This window comes from Chanodichthys erythropterus, chromosome 7 (genome assembly GCF_024489055.1).
Source record: "Chanodichthys erythropterus isolate Z2021 chromosome 7, ASM2448905v1, whole genome shotgun sequence".
In the NCBI taxonomy this organism is placed as follows: domain Eukaryota; kingdom Metazoa; phylum Chordata; class Actinopteri; order Cypriniformes; family Xenocyprididae; genus Chanodichthys; species Chanodichthys erythropterus.
Genome location: NC_090227.1, coordinates 44,266,471 through 44,288,330, shown reverse-complemented (window position 1 = coordinate 44,288,330; position 21,860 = coordinate 44,266,471). Strand labels below are relative to the sequence as shown.

The 21,860-nt window shown below is 37.8% G+C and overlaps 2 protein-coding genes across 2 annotated transcripts; one reads left to right on the top strand and one right to left on the bottom strand.

The window, feature by feature from the left end:
• Positions 1-79: 79 nt before the first annotated feature.
• myef2 (myelin expression factor 2) lies at positions 80-12,365 on the bottom strand. Its single transcript, XM_067390685.1, has 17 exons — positions 12,197-12,365; positions 10,050-10,243; positions 9,581-9,633; positions 8,999-9,006; positions 6,597-6,690; positions 6,320-6,511; positions 5,973-6,126; positions 4,259-4,308; positions 4,117-4,177; positions 3,904-4,002; positions 3,773-3,814; positions 3,611-3,700; positions 3,321-3,410; positions 3,145-3,201; positions 2,623-2,804; positions 2,497-2,548; positions 80-1,050 (listed from the first exon to the last, which is right to left on the bottom strand). Exons 1-17 carry the CDS (start codon positions 12,319-12,321, stop codon positions 887-889), a joined length of 1,707 nt encoding a protein of 568 aa, XP_067246786.1. The 5' UTR covers positions 12,322-12,365; the 3' UTR covers positions 80-886.
• Positions 12,366-17,614: 5,249 nt separating this feature from the next.
• On the top strand, positions 17,615-17,860 carry ctxn2 (cortexin 2). The gene has a single exon (XM_067389501.1). The coding sequence runs from the start codon at positions 17,615-17,617 to the stop codon at positions 17,858-17,860; it is 246 nt and encodes an 81-aa protein (XP_067245602.1).
• Positions 17,861-21,860: the final 4,000 nt, after the last annotated feature.

Genomic DNA, 21,860 nt, shown 5'->3' with positions numbered 1-21,860 from the left:
CGTTTATGTTTTCAACTGGAGCAAATCACTGAACAGCTCAATCTTGTAATGAACAAATTTTTCCATGTTGAGAGTTGATTTAGTTTCTAAAACTTTATTGCTCAGGGATTTTGGTCAACATTGCAATAAAATTAGTTATTTGGAAAAATCAGTTTACCATTGTAATAAGACTTACGATAGGAAATTGCTTAAAATTAGTTTAGAAATCTGAATGCCAAAGATTGTTGATTGTACCTAATTTATTTCCTCAGTATGTTGGTTTTATCATGTTTGTCGTTACAGAATCACTCGTCTCGGTCATGAACTTCAACACTCTGACATTCATCATCTACCTCAGATCATTCATCCAGACACTTGGCTTTTTGTTACCAGATTCTTATTACTGTAATGCTGTATTACAATAAAAAAAAAAAATGTAAAAAAATACTATGATGCATAAAACACTCTTTTTAAGTACAGAAGTGAAGATTTGAGAGGTCAATTAGTGGCATTTCTTATTAACGTGATTTACTGATGTGTTACTGAAGATTTTTTTCCTCAAGATTTTGAACAAGTTTTGTCTCAAGAACATTCCTAAGAAGTACTTTTGGGAAAACAGAAGATTTGGAAGACAGAAGTTAAGAATTTCACTGGACTGAGAACGGAGATCTCTGCATTAGACAAACTCAGAGCCAGACACAATTTACAACAGCCAGCTTTTTATTTTTTAAAATTTAGTAAGAGACAAACGCCCCACTAATGATTACAAAAAAAAAAAAAGAAAAGAAAAGAGAAAAGCGGGCACTAGCACATTAAAAGTTTGAAGCGGCTGTTGAGATTGTTCAGATATGACAGTCATTATGTTTTTAAAACAAAACAGAGGCGGGCGGTGACGTGTGAGAGGGAGTTAAGCGTTGCGGTCGATGCGAACATCGACCTCTCGTCCGTTGATCTTAGTTCCGTTCATCATTCTGCAGGCTTTCTCAGCGCTCTCGGGAGAGTCGAAGCGCACCGTCCCGCATCCTTTGGATTTACCGTTCTCCATCTTTATTTCAGCATACATCACCTGACCTGAAGACGACAGTGTCACGTTACATTCTTACGTTTGTAATGAATTTAAATAAAATACTGTACCAGAAACAAAATTATGGAAGGTTATTATATTTTTAAACTAATTTTATTTGTTTAAAATATACACACACAAAATACAAATAAAAATTGATAAAGTACATTATAATAAAGTATATAATACAATTATAATAAATTAAATATTTATTGGGTTTATTTCATTTTTTTATATATATTTTATCTTTAAATATACAGTACAGTCCAAAAGTTTGGAACCACTAAGATTTTTAATGTTTTTAAAGAAGTTTCGTCTGCTCACCAAGGCTACATTAATTTAATTAAAAATACAGTAAAAACAGTAATATTGTGAAATATTATTACAATTTAAAATAACTGTTTTCTATTTGAATATATTTCACAAAGTAATTTATTCCTGTGATCAAAGCTGAATTTTCAGCATCATTACACCAGTCTTCAGTGTCACATGATCCTTCAGAAATCATTCTGATATGATGATCTGCTGCTCAAGAATAAAGTGCTGCTCAAGAAGAAAATATTTGTGTACAATATTTTTTTTCAGGATTATTTGATGAATAGAAAGTTCAAAAGAACAGCATTTATCTGAAATCTAATCTTTTGTAACATTATAAATGTCTTTACTGCCACTTTTGATTGATTTAATGCATCCTTGCTGAATAAAAGTATTAATTTCTTTAATTTCTTTTCAAAAAAATAAAAATAAAAAATCTTACTGACCCCAAACTTTTGAACGGTAGTGTATAATGCTACAGAAGCTTTGTATTTCAGATAAATGCTGTTCTTTTGAACTTTCTATTCATCAAGGAATCCTGAAAAAAAAAGTACACAACTGTTTTCAACATTGAAAATAATCATAAATGTTTCTTGAGCAGCAGATCATCATATTAGAATGATTTGTGAAGGATCATGTGACACTGAAGACTGGAGTAATGATGCTGAAAATTCAGCTTTGATCACATGAATAAATTACTTTGTCAAATATATTTAAATAGTACACAGTTATTTTAAATTGTAATAATATTTCACAATATTACTGTTTTTACTGTATTTTTAATTAAATAAATGTAGCCTTGGTGAGCAGACGAAACTTCTTTTAAAAACATTAAAAATCTTAGTGGTTCCAAACTTTTTGACTGTACTGTACATCCAAAAATTGTACTAAAATGTTTATATTTTTTATTTATCATTATTATAATTTTTGCATTTATTTATTTTATTTTCTTCCAGCTGTTTTGTTCTCATTCTCTCTGCTGTGAGCTGCTGTTTAACATCACTTTTCACACTCTTGCTTTTTCCCTTATAATATTGATGTATATTTTTGCATATGTTATTTTCTCTTAAACCTAATCAACATTCAGTTCAATAAAAGCGAAAAGCAGTGAGATTTACAGCAGTGAGGAACACACGTACCGCAGTGGCTGAACTTCTCCTTGAGCTTCTGCCAGGTCAGATCATACGAGAGCTGCGGACAAAATGATTCTCATCAAACACACGTCAGTGACACACACACACACACTCAGTCATGTTCATACATACGTTTCTCACAAAGATCTGGCATCCGCCCTTTGACCCCGCCCCCCGGTCACTCATTCCACCCATGTGACCCGAGCCTCCTCCGTACTGGCCGAAGCCACGCCCCATGTCCATGTTTCCGGCCATTCGATCAAAGCCAGAATTCATGCGGTCCATTCCCATATTCATCATTCCTCCTCCTCCTCCTGAAACACACACACACACACACACACGGCTCTCAGGTTAATTCTGATTAAATTCAGGTTTATTAGTACTTACATAAAGTGTAAGTACTAATAAAATGCAAGATCATTAATTAAAGGTGGCTAACTTTTAAAACTAGTCTGTGCAGTTCATTCAACCGGCCACTGGTCCATTACATAATATTAACAGATAATATTAACTTTTGATTTTAATAATTTATAACTAAAAGTTAAATATGAATTAGAATTAACAATGAAAGACACTTCTACAGCATTTATTAATGCAGTGAACCAGTGTTAATTTGGTTTGTCAATCAAAATGAATTTTATGTTGATGGGTAACCTAATCCAGAGCCCATGGGTCCCATCCCAGCATTCCCCATTCCTGCATATCCTCCACCTGATGGAAAGGAGAACAGGCCGTCAGCGTCACCATCAGCTCAAGTGTGAACTCACACACACACACACACACACACACACACACACACACACACACACACACACACACACACAGTTCACCTCCAAACGAGTCTCCGAATGGGCGGCTCATTCCCAGGTCACTTCTGCCAAAGTCTCTGTCCATCCCTGCCATTCCAGAGCGATACATATCTGCACAAACTCGAGCGTGAGACAGAGAGCAGGGCTGCACGATATATCAACAAGCCACACACATGCATCCCATGATGCAGTGCTTTTTATGTACATCACAAGAAAATGATACAAATACACAATTTCATATTGAACTGGTCAATTTTTCCCAATATCGTGCAGCTCTAACAGATGGACAGTTCGACGCAATGATGTTTTACCTCCCATTCGGCCCATGGGTCCCATGTCTCTGCCACCGAATCCTCCCATTCCGCCCATGCAGTCCATGTTGGAAAACCCTCCGCCCATCCCTACACACACACACACAGATGAGCTTCCTCACAGATGATCACAATCTGCTTCAGATGAACATGACGTCTCACCACTCATGCGGTTCATGCTGCTGCATCCCGGCCCGTCCATCCCTGCGGGATCAATCAGTCCTTCATTACATTATCAATCGCATCATGTGCCAAATAACGTTACATAAATAATTAAGCAAACATGAACACACCTCCAGGTCCCATGGAGGCCACGCCCCCTCCACTGAGACGGTTGGCGTTGATTGGCTGCCCGCCGGGACCCAAACCCATACCGATGCCGCCCAGACCTCCTGCAACACACATCACAAACATATAGAATTACACACTTAAATATACATAAAGACACACACACACACAAACGTGTAAAATAAGACTGATCTCAAACAAGCACAGAAATTGCTTACTGGGTAACTGTGGCGGTTTCTCTGCTGGCCGGACGTCATCTGGAGGAAGTGATTTATCATCCTACAATAAAACAAACTCATGAATGAAAGCTGTGATTCATAAACACATTCAAGCCGTACAAGAACGAACACAAAGTCTCACCATTTTCACATGCATCTGTCTGTCAAACAGCATCTGACCGTTGAACATGGCTGAGAGCGGGAGTGAAGGAAGATTTACAACAAAAACTCACAAATAACTCCAATAGAATCAGACTAACTTGGCAATGATGTGATGCTGTAATAAGATTAAAAATACAGCACAAAATTATATATTTTAGAGCAAGACACTACAGGCAAAACTGTTTTTTTCCCCTCATGCACTGGTCAGTTTTTGTATTTTGCTTCTATAGCATGTCTTCTTTCAGCCTAGTGTTTATTTTCCTTCACTTGATCCATTTGCGTCTGTAGATTTCAATCTCAATCTTTAAAGGCGGTGAGTTTGAGTCAGAAATCTCCACTTCAGCAGCTTCACACACCAAACTTTACAGTTTTATTCATATCTATATTCTGAAGGGTTGTTCATATATGATTCACCTGATTTTATTCCTGAGAACATGCTGAAAATGTATTTGTTTTCAGTCTTTTGAGAGTATTTTCTGTATTTATGATTAATTAGATAATGCCTCATTTGAATATTTAAAAATTACATTTCAGAAAACTTGTACAATGAAACAAATGTCTGGAGATATTGATTTGTTCAAACATCTGTAGGGTCTTTCCTTAATTTGACTAAACTATTTTTAGAGCTGCACGATTCTGGATAAATTGAGAATCACAATTTTTTTTTGTTCAAAATGGAGATCATGATTCTCCGATGTTTCTGAATAGACAACTAAACAAAATAACATCATTTACTAGCGGATCTGACAAAATGTTAAATGCTGCAGTGTAATTAAAATATCTAACCTAAATAATTTGAATGTTTTAAAAAAAAAAAAAAAAAAAAAAGGGTTGAGTGAATGATTCAATGACTTCACTTGTTTCATTACTGGATGAATCAGTGTTTTTGAACAAATCTCGAGTGAATGATTCAATGACTCACTCAAAGTAGGATCATTCGAGATACATCGGCGCTGCGCAGACTGATCGGTGTATCAAAGTACCATGAGAGCGATTGGATAGCTTTTGAATCATTCTTTTAGTACTTTGATGTCATGCGCCAATCGGTCTGCGCACACCAATGCATCTCAAACAATCCTATTTCTGGATGAATCAGCATTTTTGAACGAATCTCTTGAATGAATGATTCAATGACAGATATATTTTTAATAGTCACTTGTCGCCACCTACTGATGTAATGATGTAATTGATACAATCTTTATTTGAAGCATCAAGTTACTTTTGAAAGGTGATTTACTCTATTTTGATCGCTATCATAGACATCCGTGTTTATATCTGAACTATAAACTTTTATTCCAGTACTTCTGTGATGATTTGAATGATTGTAAGACAGAAATAATGATACTGTGAGCTTGAAAAGACCAGCTTGTTTCAGAATGACAACTCTGATCTGAATGTTCGCCGTGATTGTAGTCAAAGGTTTAATAGACAGAGACGAATCACTGTCATTCGGGAATAAGATCGAGTGGGTGTTTGAATCAAGATCTTTTAACGATTAATCGTGCAGATCTACTATTTTTGCAATCAATACTTTTCCGTATTCCGCTTTTCCCTGGTTAAGGGTTTGTTTCTCAGTGTGGCTGTGTGTTTATATTCAGTACCGCAGCATGACTGAGTGGGATTTTTTTAAACACCACATAAATAAAAGTAATTGAATTTTCTTTTGGATCAGCAGGTTTTGGTCCAGAGGATACAAATGGCTTGAACGGCCTCCAGCGGCTGCTCAAAGGTGACCGTCCCCATCCCTCGGCTCTTCCCGTCTTTGTCTTCTTTCACGTCCGCCCTCCTCACCGTCCCCGCCATACCGAACACCTCCTTCAGCTTCTTCCAGCCCACCTTAAAGTCCAGCTGCGGCAAACATAAACAAGAAAACACACGTGAATCAGAAGTTGAATGAACGTGTGCTTAAGATCACACACCTACTATGAATTAAAATAAAAATTTACTACTGCTACTCTGTGAAAACTTTTGGAAAATTCCAAAAAAACCCATTCATTTCTACTTGAACCGCAGTGACACGTCAAAGCAGTGACTGACTCACGTTGGCGACGAACACTGTGGTTCCCAGACGTCCGGCCTGCAGCGCGCTGATGATCTCAGGAGGAATGTTGGGATTGTTGGCGATGGAGGGAGGGACGTTCATCCCGGACGGGCCGCCGTCCTGCCCTCGACCCCCTCCGTACATCCGTCCCGATCTCTGCAGGACGCGCCGCGCATGATCGCCGTCCGGATCCTAAAACAGGCCGACACACGTCACACGCTGTCTGGACAAACACACACTGGATGGACAGCACACAGCGGGATGAAGAGATCTCTACCTCCTTAATGTTCAGCGGTCGTCCGTTCAGATCATGTTTGCTCATGACTTCAATGGCTTTCTTCACAAACTCTTCATCTTTGAACTCAACCACACTGAAAGAGACGAGCAGCGGTCAGGACACGTACAGCTGTGTGAGTGAACTAGTGATGCTAAACATGCTGACATTCAATCTGTACTACTTATAATACAAAACCATTTAAGTAGCTTTATTTCATAGATGATTACTTTTACAATGCTTGGAAAAATATGAATAATACCAATTTCTTCCTGCTTATAAAACCATTTAAGTAGCTTCATTTCACAGATGATTACCTTTAGAGTTATTTAAATAATAATAATTTCTATTTGTGTATTTGATGCTGCTTTCATATACCTGAAGAACATCTTGCTGGCAACATTCCATCATTTTAATTTATTCTTATTTACTTTTTTTTAAACATTACTTTATTTATTTGGATATTTTAAATAGTTGATTACTTGTATAATGCTTTGAAAAATATAAATAATTTTATACTGCTTCTAAAATGATTTAAGTAGCTTTATTTCACAGCTGATTATCTTTTTAAAAGTTTGGGAAAATATAAATAATAATAATAATAATAATAATAATTTCTATTTGAATACTTGATGCTGCTTTCATATACCTGAAGATATTAAGGCAACATTATATTGTTTTAATTTATTTATTTTTACTTTATTTTAACAAATATTTACCCAATTCAATTTCAGTACCTTCAGTTCATGGTTGATTATTTTATTCAATGCTTGGAAAAATATAAATAGCAATTTCTTACTGCTTTTAGAACAATTCAACCCTTGTGCGGTCTTCGTTTGGCAAGTACACTCAGGGTCTTTGGGTTCGCCAGAGACCTCAGGCAACAAAATGTCATTTTACTCTGTTTATTAATGTTTTTACACCACATTTGTGGAGTTTTCAAATGGTTTATCATATTTTTATATGATAAAATAGGTTTTTATACAAAAACAGCTTTTTATGTAAAATTCACTTTATAAAAGACCCACTTTTCTAACTTTCACTCATGGGGATCACATGGATAATTTGACATGGTTTAGTGTGAGATTTTTGCCCATCTTTTGGAAAATGCAGTTTTAAAAGTAAAAAAAATATCACTTTATCCAGTAGATGCTCAATAAAAATTACTTTTTGTCAAAGTTTATTATTTTTTTGTAATGAAAAAAAACATTTTTTCAATATTGTTACATTATGATGAGAACCCACTTAGACAATGGACAAAATTCATACTCAAAATCAATCAATCTCAGTACAAAAAAAATGTTAAACTTTGACAAAAAGTAATTTTATTGTCATAATTGTGATTTCATAATATTTAGATATAAATCCAACTGAAAATACTTGTGTAAAGAGTCTTTCAGTCAGTCAAACAGCAAATAGTGGAGCTCTGCAGCATCTACTGGATAAAGTGATAATTTTTTACTTTTTTAAAACTGCATTTTCCAAAAGATGGGCAAAAATCTCACACTAAACCATGTCAAATTATCCATGTGATCCCCATGAATGAAAGTTAGAAATGTGGCTCTTTTATAAAGTGAATTTTACATAAAAAGCTGTTTTTGTATAAAAACCTATTTAAAAAATATGTATTTATTTATATAAATTTAAAAAATATGATAAATCCTCCAAAAACTGCACAAATATGAAGTAAAAACATTAATAAACAGAGTAAAATTACATTTGTTTTTTAAAAAACAATTATTTTGTTACAAAATTACATTTTGTTGCCTGGAGAACCCAAAGACCTTTTTTATACACTAACATAAAAACAAGATATCGCTCCTTTTTTAAAATTTTTATTCGTAAATCTAGAAAGTGTTAACAACTGTACGAAGTTTCATGTCATTTGGAGAAAGAAAACTTTTGTTTTTTAATTTTAGCAAATATAAGGGTTCAGTACCTTCATTTCGCAGTTATAATATTTGGAAAATATAATAATACAAAAATAATAGTTTCTACTTTTTTCAATGCTTGAAAAAAAATATACATAAAATGTATAATAATTACTTCCTATACAACAATTTAAGTACCTTTACAATTTTTAAATGTTTGGGAAAATATAATTAAATGAAAAAATAATAATTCCTACTTTAACACTTGATACGGCCGTAAAGAAACTCTTGAAGGCAACATTCATTGCATATTTACTTCATTTAACTGTTACTTTATTTATATAAGCTAAATAGTTAAGTATTCACTGTATAAAAATAATGTACTGTAGCACAAACAGTATATCAATGTGCTTGCAACAGCAAGGTTATGGGTTCGATTCCCAGGGAATCGCTCCAGATAAAAACATTTGCATGAATGCTCAAAAGCTGAATGAATGGCTCTGGTGTCTTGACGTGTTGTGAAGCGGTTCTTACCCACAGCCCTGCAGGTGCACGTCCCATGAGGAAGAGGAGGAGGAGGAGGAGGAGGAGAAGAAATAACATCATCAGAATCACCTCAACTTCAACAACTCACATCATTAGTGCTTTAGAGAGATCAATTACAACACATGCTCATGAACATACGAGAGCGTCTAATGAGCTCGTTTTGAACATTTCATTTGGACGTGGCTACAGTGAGATGGACAAATGAAAGCAAATGAACTCGGGAGGAGGGGGCAAATGAAACTGGGTCTTGTTACGGGAGAGAGAACGGATCAAACGGACAGATGGATGAAGGGGTTTAAGGAAAGACACCTGACAGATGACTCTCGTAAGGTCAGTTGGCGTGATCTTAATTCCAAATCAAAAACACCTAAGCAATCATCAGATGTGAGACAGATGGACCCCAGCCAAACGGGTCACCACCAATTTAAAGGACATCCAAATCATCATCATAATGGTCTTTACTGTAACATCAACACACCATCCATCCCAAGGTCAAAGGTACAACAGTATAATCGGCTCTACCGGCAGAACCAAATGCGATTTTAACCTCGCAGATTCGCCAACACTTACCCTTGACTTTCCTTCTCCATCCTTAAAGAGTTCCACGTATGTAACCTCACCAACTACATGAGACATACAAAGGGAAAATACCACAGAGAACAAGGCATTTAAATCACCAGTGGGTCGCCCTGGGTACAACGCTACAGGAACACATACACCTGAACCCTGCGGCCCGCTCCTCACGAGCGGCGCCTCCAACCAGGCAGCTCTACCGCTACATTCATTGAATGCTAAAGATGTAGAAAAATCACAGGTTTGACCACCCACCTGTACAATCCTTCAGATCAAGCTACAGTGAATGACTACAGCAAATACCAGAATAGCCTAGAGTCAAAATATGTATTCACACCAGCCAGAACAGCGTTCAACTTCCCGCCCGGAGAAGAGGGAAAACGCTCATTCTTTACACTCCGCTACATGACAGATACGAGAGAGGGAGAGGACGGGACGGTGACGCTGCGCCCTCTGCGTGGGTTACCTTTCTCGCGCATTAGATCTTTAATTGCCTGCCACTTCATATCATAAGGGATATTGCTAATGAACACCCGGTTCCTGTGGGCGGCCTTCTTGTCTCCGCCGCCGCCGCCGTGACGCTCTTTGTAGGGATGGTAGCGGTGCGACTTTCGGCCCCCGGAGCTCTTCTCTTTGGGCTCCGGCTTCTCCTCGGCGTCGCTGCAGGGACACAGAGGAAACGCAGTGAACTTCCACAAAAATGACACACATCGGATAGTACAAAGCAATTCAACTACACAACTAACGGCCCGTTCGTTTCTAGAACGATAATTGTAATTTTTAATCACATGCGATTTGGCAAAGGCTGCGATTATTTTATGCGCAGCTTGTCGGAGCTGTACAGCTCTGTGATCAGTTGTAAATGCTTCTCCATCTGAACGCCAGAGGGCGCTCTCTCGCGCAGAAACTCCAAATATGCCCTGCCGCAGAAGTAGATAACGCGCGTCATTCCGGGAAATCCCTATGGGCATCATACTATTGGTGTAGCTGAATAAACAGAAGATGAAGATAAAGAGAAGCCACATCTCACAGAAGGACGCTCAACTGTCGTTATGAAGTGAATTTGGAGTTAATACATGTTATTGAATGTTGTCTTCTGTTGGACAAGATGTTAATAAATGCTTCATGTCTTGACACGTGTTGCTTATCCAAATGTACATTATAAACAACTCAAACTCGCACCGCTTTCAGATGGATTAGCATTTGGAGCCATATTTCATTGACAAGCTGCGCATAAAAAAAAAATAAAAAAAAAAGTAAAAAAATCCCACAAAGAATCGCGTTTAATTTCAATGTCATTTTTCGTATCGTGCGATAAATCGTGCAGCCCTAATGTCAATGTTTATCATTCGCTCTGAAAGTGATTCCAGTGATAGTTATTATTATTTATAACGGTTTATAAAACTATATCTTTATCGTTATATAGTTATTATCCTTAAATTACGTGTCATTAGCGAATTCACGGAAAAGCATCATAGCAATAAATTTAGTGGAAAAATATTTTTGAAGTTCTCAAACTCACAACAACTTCATCATAATTCATTTTTACTTTTTAATTTTGATCCAAAAGTTTAAAAATGTTTAAGTATTTAACCTGTAAAATATTTGTTCTTAATCGCATATATATACACACACTGGATATTTACCGTTGGTAAAAAACGTTCAAATTAATTTTCAATTTTTTTTTATAAAACACTACATAAAAATATTTTTTATAAACAACGCTTTCCTGAACAAAAGATGCTAGTATTTTCTCCTCTATTGTATATCCAAGTGAAACTGCTTCTCAAACAAGAACAAAAGTAGGGCGGGGCTTGATTTTGTGTGAGGGTAATTGATTGATGTTTGTCGTTTGCTGCAATATAAAAAAACAAAACAAAAAAAACAACAAGAATTATCCATTTTGATTTTATAGAGACTTTAACAAAAACTAAATGGGAAAAAAAATTTCACCCTTTCACATTTCCAAGATTCTCAAAAGTCGAAGTTATCATAGTTGGGTAAATTTCTGCACGGGGCGATTGGGAAACTGCAGCAAATATATATATATATATTTTTTTTTTTTTTTTTTTTTTTTAAATTACCACTTGCTCCAATAGCAAATGAAACAATCCACGATTTTCCAAAAGATGAAAAAATATATATAAAGAGATCGACTATATCAGTAAAAAGGAAATATATAGAAATTCCCTCACAGCAGCGTTAATTATTTTTTTGTCATTTAACGGTTACTGCCAAGGTAAATTAACACAGAATATAGCGTTATAAATGTATATTAAAAATGAAAATATTAAAATCTTTGCTAAATTCGCGATGTTGATGGTCCGTCGCTCATCATGGGGGCGGTTGCTATGGGTTACAGCTCTGATTGGCGCGCGCCACTAATGAACGCAGCGCCACAAAACAAACAAACGACACAGAAATAGGAGCTGAGAGGGACGGAAAAATAGAGGAATTATCTTCAGATACATGCATGACGAACAGAAACTGATCTTGAGGATAAAACAAACGCGTTTCTTTATCTCTGTGAACGCGCGCAGGCCGCGCAAACAACACGCGCGTGACAGACGGAACAACAAGCAGGATTTGTGATTTAAAGGGGTTTAAAATTACGTTTTAACGCCATTTGTGTTCTCCTGTGTCTGCTGGGGCTCCGGTTCTCCCTCGTCAGCCTGAGAATCGCCTGATTCTTCTTGCTTGTTGTCAGTCAGATCCAGCGCCAGCTCCGCGTCCGCCATCACTGCTGCTCGCTCTCAAGCGCGCGTCCGCGCTCAGTTATCGCGAGAGTAAAATGGCGTTTGAAAGAGCCGAGGATTTTCCTGGGTAGTTTCTGATACAATACAATTTCCATGTGCTGCACCTAAATATTGTTTATTTTCCACTAAAATATTATCTGGATAATCTTGTGCCTCCAGCAACAACAAAACAATGAAAACATTTACAATCTTCAAGGGAATCTTTCCTATTTGTTCATTTTATCCATAATACTGCTCATAATCTGTAAATATATCTATTCTGATTTAACCTTATTATCTAGTTTTCAATGTCAAGCTATTGTGCTTTATACATAACTGTTGGATGATTACATAGCAACACCTTAGCAACCACCCGATTACCCTAGCAACCGCATAGCAACACCCTAGCAACCACACAGAATACCTTAGCAACCACATAGCAACAACCTAGCAACCACCCAGAATAACTGCAAAGCAACACCTTAGCAACCACAGAGTATCTATCTATCAAAACTACTAAACTAAAACTTAAACTGAAAAATGTTCATAATCTGTAAATATATCTATTCTGACCTCATTTTCTAGTTTTCAAAGTCAAGCTATAGCGCTTTATACATACCTGTTGGATGGTTGTGGTTTGCTATTGGTGGATCTCATGTGAGTGACAGGTTGCCCCGCCCTCGTCATCAGAGAAGAGATGCTGCAAGAGGGAGGAGAAGATATTCTGATTCAAGATTACGAGAAACATGAATTTAACACAATAATGATGATGAGCACAAATTTGAATAGCCTATTACATAAAAAAAAAAAAAATGTCAATGTTGATTTCATGGTGACTTTAAATTGCACAAGATCAAGATCAATAATCCACTTTCCAGCACTTCACATGTTTATTGCCTCTTTAAGATGAATCATTTGTTGTGTTCCTCGAAGTCGCTTCATATAAAAGCGTCTGCTAAATGAATAAATGTAAGTCATTATGATACTACTGTGCAATAAACTACTTTTATAATGACAATAGAGTGAATCACATAAAAAAATTTTAAAAATCCCACAGGTTATCCTCGTTTGACCGCCATCAACTTAAAAGGCAAATTTTCATGTTTAAAGACCGAATACTGTGATATAATATTAATATTAAAAATGTGTAAAATATTACATTTAGCTTCTATTACGTTATTACTTTTTCCTGCTCACTGTTAGATGTATTATTTATTTATTAAAAACAGTTTCTCTTATTTATTTTAATCAAAATTTTAATCATCTTATTTTTGTTATTAAGATCAACTTGTCTTATTATTTTAATCAATTTTATTATTTTTTTGTATTTATTTTGTTTATTCTTATTTTATTGTTTTTTTAATGTTTATTATTTATTTTTTTAACCAAATGCTTTATTTTATATATTTTTTTTATTTAATCTTATTTTTGTTATTAAGATCAATTTGTCTTATTTATTATTTTAATCAAATGTTTTATTATTTTTAATCATTTTTATTTATTTGGTTTAATCTTATTTTAAATTGTTTTTTAAGTTATTAGCCTAATTAATTTATATATTTTTAATCAAATGTTTTATTTTAATAATGTATTTATTTAGTTTAATCTTGATTTATGATTTATTTAGATACATTTCTCTTATTTATTATTTTAATCAAATGTTTTATTTATTTAATAATTTTTTATTTGTATAAGTCACTTTGTATTAATTAATTATTTTTAATGTTTTTTTTATTTTAATCCTTTTTTTAAAAATGCATTTAGTTCAATCTTATGTTTTATTATTTATTTATTTTTACATTTGTTGCAGCAAATTTCCCCAGTTTAAAAACCCCTGCCCTAGCAACACACTCCAAACTCTCTCATGACTACCCACTACACCCTAGCAACGCCCTAGTAACCACCCACAACACATTGGAATCGGTGCCGAGTTTTGCACTGCACTCACATATTCGCATAATCTAAAAAATCGGTGATGCTGGTGGCATGTTGGGTTAAAGGGCGTCGCTGTGCCTTTAAAAGCACGCAGAGCCGCATCAGTCATGCTGGAGCATCTAATGATGCTTTAAGAACAAGGTCTAATTGAGTTGACACACAGAAAGCGCCAGCCCACCTCTGCGCTCTCGTCTCGAGGCACAACAGCCTGCTGGGAACGCCAGCCGTCACATTTCAGAGGGAGCGTTCACAGACCTGACATGCAGGAGCAAGAATCAAGAGACAGCATCACCAGCTGAGACTAACAAGTGGTTGCTGATCTGAGAGAGAGAGAGAGAGAGAGAGTGTTTGCAGGTACACACAGAGCGCAGGAAGCGCAGGCGGCTGCAGGCAGAGCGTTGTCTGCGCGCCGCTGCCTCTCACTCCCTCCGAGCCAGCGGAACTCCCGCTTCTGCAGTGATGAGGGGAGCGACAGCAACCGCAGGAATAACAGACTGACCAGGTCTGGCAGAATGAAGCCGAAATGAAGGTGAGATGCTTTTCGATTCGAGCTCGAATGCATGTCGTTCCTCAGCCACCTGCTGCTCATCCACACCCACCTCCACCTCCTTCCCATCTCTCTCTCTCTCAAACTGTTATGCATGTGAAAGACATGTGATTATCAGTCGAATCGCCGCTGGAACGCAACAGGTCGTTCACGTGCGTGTGCTGACTCAAGTGTCCGCTCCGATTAAAGATGTCGCCTGCGTTCTGCAATCTCTGACTCTGCAAAAGCGATCGGTCCTGATATTCCTCAAGTATATTTGCTGCACTGCATTCTGCTGGAGTTCTGCTGCAGTTCTGTGCTGCTGAGACATTTCATATCACCTGTGATTAGACGGGTGCGTGCTGCTGGTTACTAATAGAGCACAAGAGAGTCTGCAAACACACCACAAAATCTGAGCTTTTGTCCCACTGGTTTTCTTAAGATATAAGCGAGTGCTTTTTGCATTAATGACCCGCCATGATGCACCAGGCTGTCAGTGAACACTGTCTACTGTTAGAAGTTTTCAGTAATAGTCCACTTGAATGATACTGATAATTTTGCTCTTGGAAATACAAACAAAACATCAGATGAATGCAGTTCCTCAACAAACAATTCCTGGAGCCACGTCCTGCTCTAACACCAGCTCTAGCTGTGTGTTGCGTAACACTGGCCATATTTACATGCACATCACCCTTTAAGGGGTTGGGTATCGTATGAATTTTAGCGAAAAAAACTAAAAAACACTAACATTTTCCTACAGTTTTAACAAAAATACCACAGCAAAAACAACTGGACTAACTAATATAAATTTCAAAGATTGTTAAAGATAAGTAAACTAAAATTTGAACAAATAAACAAATTGCACTAATAAATACAACTGAACAAAGTTCAGGTACAGAAATCGTAATCAAATGTAAAATAGCACTGCATAGTTTTCTTTTTAGAAATGAAATATAGATTAATTCTTATTAAAGTTACAAAAGTTATTCAGTCAAGGTCAGTGGGTGATTTTCTTTTTCTCTTGTTCTTTGATAATGACACAGACGGCAGCAGGTTTATTAGGCTCCTGTCACTTTAGGACTGAATGCACGGATCCAATACGCGTTTTCATTCTCAACTGTTTACGTTCACTTAAAGAGGATCTATAACGCTCCTTTCACAAGATGTAACATCAGTCTCTGGTGTCTCCAGAATGTGTGTGTGAAGTTTCAGCTCAAAATCCCCCACAGATCATTTATTATAGCTTGTCAAATTTGCCCCTATTTGGGTGTGAGCAAAAACACGCTGTTTTTGTGTGTCCCTTTAAATGCAAATGAGCTGCTGCTCCCGCCCCTTTCCAGAAGAGGGCGGAGCTTTAACAGCTCAACAACAACAAAGCTGGAGAATCTCACGTAGCCAGAATGAGGATTGCCAGTAACGGTGTTCAGCCTTACATTGATTAATGTTCTGTGTATTTGTGCGTATATAAGACGCGTACGAGAACTCAATTCAATATTGCGCACTATATGAGAGGCGTTTCTTTCTGCTTTTTTCCAAAAAATCTGTTTTGGTGTAATGTGTACAGATGTCTAAACAATAAATAGGCCTACGTAAATTTGTGCACTTAAGTCTTATTTAAAAAGGCCTTTCCAAAATTTTGATGTTATTTTTGTGCTCTACTCGAACAGGTTTTCATGCTTGAATGTTGATTATTTTCCTCATATTCTCCATTGTTGCAGCTCCTCTCTTCCCAGTCTGTCAGTAACGCTCTGTTTCTGTGTCTATGAAGCCCCTCCTTCTGAAAAGCACAATGTGCTCTGATTGGTTGGCTGGAGCAGTGTGTTGTGAATGGTCAAGCACTTCGAGCGTGTTTGGTAAATCCCCCGCCCCTTACAATCACCGCTAGTTTTAACACACTACTAACTAACTCAACCAGGCCCCGCCCCTTTATTCTGCGTATGAATTATTTAAATGAATATATTGTTTCCGGAAGAATACTCAAGACTACAATGGAGGCGTTTCAGGGAGTTTAGAAACAGTGCGCAATGATATAGGGGCCGTTTACATGACCGTTTTCAACTAAAAAAAGTACTAACTTCTTATTAATTTGGGCCGTTCATTTACTCGACAATGGCATTTTGGTGGCCTGAAAAGCAAACTTTTGAAAACGGTTTCAAAAAGAAAATGATACCGTTATCATCTCTGTGTAAACTACAAAATTGCGCATGCATATTACTGTTCAGTTTAAAGGAGCATAGTGTTTCTTTCTACAAAGTGACATCGCCATCTACTGGCCAGGCAGCAGAATACAGCGTTTTTAGTCGTTTTCCAGGATCTGTGCGAACGGGGATTGCTTTGTACGGAGTGCCGCACATGACATGCAAGAAAAAAATGAAATTGTGCGCACAATTTACTAAAATGCGAGAGGGAACGAGATAGTAAATGATGTGCACATTTTAGTAAACCGAGGGAACGGATTAGTAAATCGTGCGCATGATTTAGCCTACTATTTTTTTCCTGCATGTCATGTCCGGGGATCCGTAGCTTTGACAATGGCGTCGCAAAAAATTCAAAGTTAAATCTTTTCCGTTTTTAGTACGTTGTCATGTAAACGTATCTTCAGAGAGAAACTCCCTTTGGAGGAACTTTGTACTTTGGAACTTTGCAGAACTTTTTCATGCTCAAACAGCAACATTACACACTAAAGAAAGATAAACATGGAAATAAGCAAATAGCTATGAAGTGCCCTTGTCTGATTGATTCCATAAAATATCCCTTACCTTCACAGGCGTCCATCCATCCGTGTTGATCCCCAACCTATCGATGCTTGCAGGATGACGGGGCTCGTCTGGGAACATGTGTAGCATTCATTACAACCACAGCCTAACGGCCATGAGCAGCAGTGACATCATGGCCTATTCTCTGAGCCTGGAGCAGAAGACGGCGTTTGCGTTTGTGGGGATGTTGCTGGTGTTTCTCGGCTTGTTGATCGTCAGGTGTTTCAGGATCCTGCTGGACCCCTACAGTAGCATGCCGTCATCCAGCTGGGGCGACGGGCTAGAGGGGCTGGAGAAAGGGACGTTTGAATACGCTCTTACTTGAGACTACGTTCCCAAAGCGGTTACAATCCATTCTAGAGCCCTCTAAATCATGTAAAGCCTTCGCACCATACAGGGACGTAAACACAGGATGCACTCTAGATGTTTTGAGATATAAAATGTTGAGACTATTTTTAGCACACCGTCCTAAAAGGTTCAGTAATGCAATGGGCAAAGATGTCTGCTTGATGCATGCGCACACAACTGCAAAACAACGGTGATGGATCACAAGAACGTGTCCTGTGTGAACGTCCCCAAAGGGTGTGAGAATTCATCAAAACCTGCTACTTCATATGCAGACAGTATTTTTGTCTTGTTTGCCAGTACAAATATCTAAAAATTCTTAAATCAAGATGCATTTACTTGAGACTTAATGACTTAAGTCTTATTTTCTGAAAAATTGCTCAAAATTAAAGGTGCAGTAAAGGTCCACACATGATGAGGGAGTTGAGAGAATGAGCCAATCAGCAGTAGGGGGCGTGTCCACTCATGATGGGGGAGGAGAAAGAATGAGCCAATAAGCAGTAGATGGCGTGTTCACTCACGATGGGGAAGAGTAAGCCAATCAGCAGTAGGGGGTGTGTCCACATGATGGGGAAGGAGAGTGAGCCAATCAGCAGTAGGGGGCGTGTCCACATGATGGGGAAGGAGAGTGAGCCAATCAGCAGTAGGGGGCGTGTCCACATGATGGGGAGGAGAGAGAATGAGCCAATCACCAGTAGGAGGCGTGTTCACTCACGATGGGGAAGAGTAAGCCAATCAGCAGTAGGGGGTGTGTCCACATGATGGGGAAGGAGAGTGAGCCAATCAGCAGTAGGGGGTGTGTCCACATGATGGGGAAGGAGAGTGAGCCAATCACCAGTAGGAGGCGTGTCCACTCGTGATGGGGGAGGAGAAAGAATGAGCCAATAAGCAGTAGATGGCGTGTTAACTCACGATGGGGAAGAGTGAGACAATCAGCAGTAGGGGGTGTGTCCACTCATGATGGGGGAGGAGAAAGAATGAGCCAATAAGCAGTAGGGGGCGTGTCCACATGATGGGGGAGGAGAGTGAGCCAATCAGCAGTAGGGGTGTGTCCACTCATGATGGGGGAGGAGAGAGAATGAGCCACTCAGCAGTAAGGGGTGTGTCCACACATGATGAGAGAGTTGAGAGAATGAGCCAATCAGCAGTAGGGGGCGTGTCCACTTGCGATGGGGGAGGAGAAAGAATGAGCCAATAAGCAGTAGATAGCGTGTTAACTCACGATGGGGAAGAGTGAGCCAATCAGCAGTAGGGGGTGTGGCCACTCATGATGGGGGAGGAGAGAGAATGAGCCAATCACCAGTAGGAGCCGTGTCCACTCGTGATGGGGGTGGAGAAAGAATGAGCCAATAAGCAGTAGGGGGCGTGTCCACATGATGTGGGAGGAGAGTGAGCCAATCAGCAGTAGGGGTGTGTCCACATGATGGGGGAGGAGAGTGAGCCAATCAGCAGTAGGGGCGTGTCCACATGATGGGGAAGGAGAGTGAGCCAATCAGCAGTAGGGGCGTGTCCACATGATGGGGAAGGAGAGTGAGCCAATCAGCAGTAGGGGCGTGTCAACTCACGATGGGGGAGGAGAGAGTGATCGAGCGGGAGATTTGAAGAAACACTGTAGAAAGAGAGATGCCTGAGAGACATTACTAAAAAAGAGAGTTCTTCATGGAACCATCGATGCCAATAAAGAACCCTTTAGAGTGTAAGGAAAATAATCTTGTTTTCCCTATGAATTAAGTTTATTGGCATAGATTTGTTGTTTTTTAAGCATAAAATTTTGATACATTTTTCAGAAAACAAGACTTAATATCTTTGGTCATTCTGCTTCTCCAGTAAATGTTTCTTGATTTAAGAATGTTTAGATTTTTGTGCTGGAAAACAAGACAGAAATACATCATTTTTTACAGTGAATTTTGAGTACGATGTCACTCCATTTAGCCACTGGGCATCTCAGGGAAGAGGAGAAAAGACTTGAACTAAAAGAAAACAAGATGGCACATATATGAGGATGTGAACAGGGTAATTTCACCCTTTCATTCATGCCGCCCGTCCATCGTTCACCCCGTTTAGTAAAGTATGTCCCCGCTGCAGTTTGCATACTTGCGTAGAGAACGTTTCTGGCCTAACTCTCCTGTTTACTGTGATCTGTGTCTCTGAGGACAATCGAACTAAAATAACCTGCTGTTTCTGAGAAGCTGTGAAGTCTTAAAGCAGTGCAAACATCGTCTGTTTTTCTCCACTTCTGCTGGATTGTGTTTCTAGCACATATTTGCAATCAATCTCTCTTCACTTACTGCCTATGAAAACATCTGCACACAGATATAAAGCCGCAGAGACTTTGAGAGTGAAGATTCTTGAATGTCACGTCTGAAATTGTGACACATCCTGCCACCTCCATGTTTGTTTGATTGTTTGTTTGCGTGACAGAGGAAGGGTGTGTCACCATGACAACAGCAGAAAAACGTGAGCCGGATCCGAGTGATGCACCAATGAAAGCGTAGCTCATCTCCAGTGTTCTAGTGCTGTGAATCTGCCTTACTGTTACTCGGACTGGATTTCTGTGCCTTCATTTAGTGACGGTAGCATATCTCTCATGGAACGATCTGTGTGTGTGTGTGTGTGTGTGAGTGTGTGTGTGTGTGTGCAGTGGGTTCATGTGATGAGGATGATGAAGATCACTGTGTTTCTCTGATGCTGAAGATGGTCTGTGTTTGTTCGTCGGCTGGAATAAAACAATTATGGACCTTTTCCTTTTGCTGTCAGTTTATTTCCTAAAACATAAAAATCAAAATTCACTTTATTTCTTTTGTAATTGGGTCACTGACAAATAAGGTTTTTAAAAGTAAAAAAAAAAAACATAATGGAGATATAATAAATTTTGAATTTTTATTAAGTGTTAACAATGAGATGATGTGGTTTTTATAATCAATTAACACTGATTTTGTCATTTATTATAAGATGGACAAAATTTGTCACCAAAAAAGTCATTCGGTTTAACCAAAATTTTGGTTTTACCGAATGACACTTTTGGTTACACCGAATGACGATATTTTTAAACAATGCTAACAGGAGATATCTAGCTAGCAAAAGGACAATCAAACATTTTATATTTAGTACAAGTTTTTTAAAACATTACAACATTTTCCATGTTTTATAGCGGTTGCACCGAATGACCTTTTGACACTACAAAATCTTTAAAATACCTTTATATGAAGCAAAATATAATTAAAACTTTTGGATTCAATAAAACAGATCTAGTTGTACTACCTTACATACTTTGCCATGTCATATCTTTGTTTTTTATTATTATTAAGGCCAAAAAATGACCCGTCATTTGCGTCATTGACCCAAACTCATGTTAAACATCTTATTTTGGATGATTCATCAGTGCACATTATACACAATGACTTTCTTACTCAGTACGTTTGTCATGTTTTCCAGAACAGAAAATATTAAATTATAATGCATTTACTTGAGAAGCAAAATTACTTAAGATATTAAGTCTTATTTTCTGAAAATTGAATTTATGCTTAAAACAAGAAAAAGAAACTTAAAAACTATCTTGAAATTAATGCTGATACATTTTTCTTTCAGTAAACAAGACGTCATATCTTCAGTCATTCTGCTTCTCCAGTAAATGTATCTTGATTTAAGAATGTTTAGATATTTGTAGTGGAAAACAAGACAGAAGTTCTGAGGAAGAAAGGGGTGTATTTAGTCGTTTTATTGCTTCTGTTTAGTCGCTTCTGTTGTAGTAGAAAATCTTGTAAATAGTTCACACATTCATTTAATGCTGGTTAACATTTAACATAAAGGTTATAAATAAAGACAGATTGAAAAAAGCCTCACCTTTGGGATAAATGCATGGAGACGCTTTTGTCGTTTCTCCTCAGAAGTGTGTGGAGATTCAGGAGGAGAAATCTCACATTCAGATCTGAAACACACATTCTTGTTGCACTCAGAAATGCATTATATTATGCAAGGAA

Bases quoted from the DNA above. Each gene is read 5' to 3' on its own strand.
- myef2 (XM_067390685.1), bottom strand. From the start codon at position 12,321: ATGGCGGACGCGGAGCTGGCGCTGGATCTGACTGACAACAAGCAAGAA. The intron at 6,512-6,596 runs GTAGAGATCTCT...GGCCTGTTTTAG, and splicing joins GACCGCTGAACATTAAGGAG to GATCCGGACGGCGATCATGC. The intron at 6,127-6,319 runs GTGAGTCAGTCA...TGTTTGCCGCAG, and splicing joins CCACAGTGTTCGTCGCCAAC to CTGGACTTTAAGGTGGGCTG.
- ctxn2 (XM_067389501.1), top strand. From the start codon at position 17,615: ATGTGTAGCATTCATTACAACCACAGCCTAACGGCCATGAGCAGCAGT.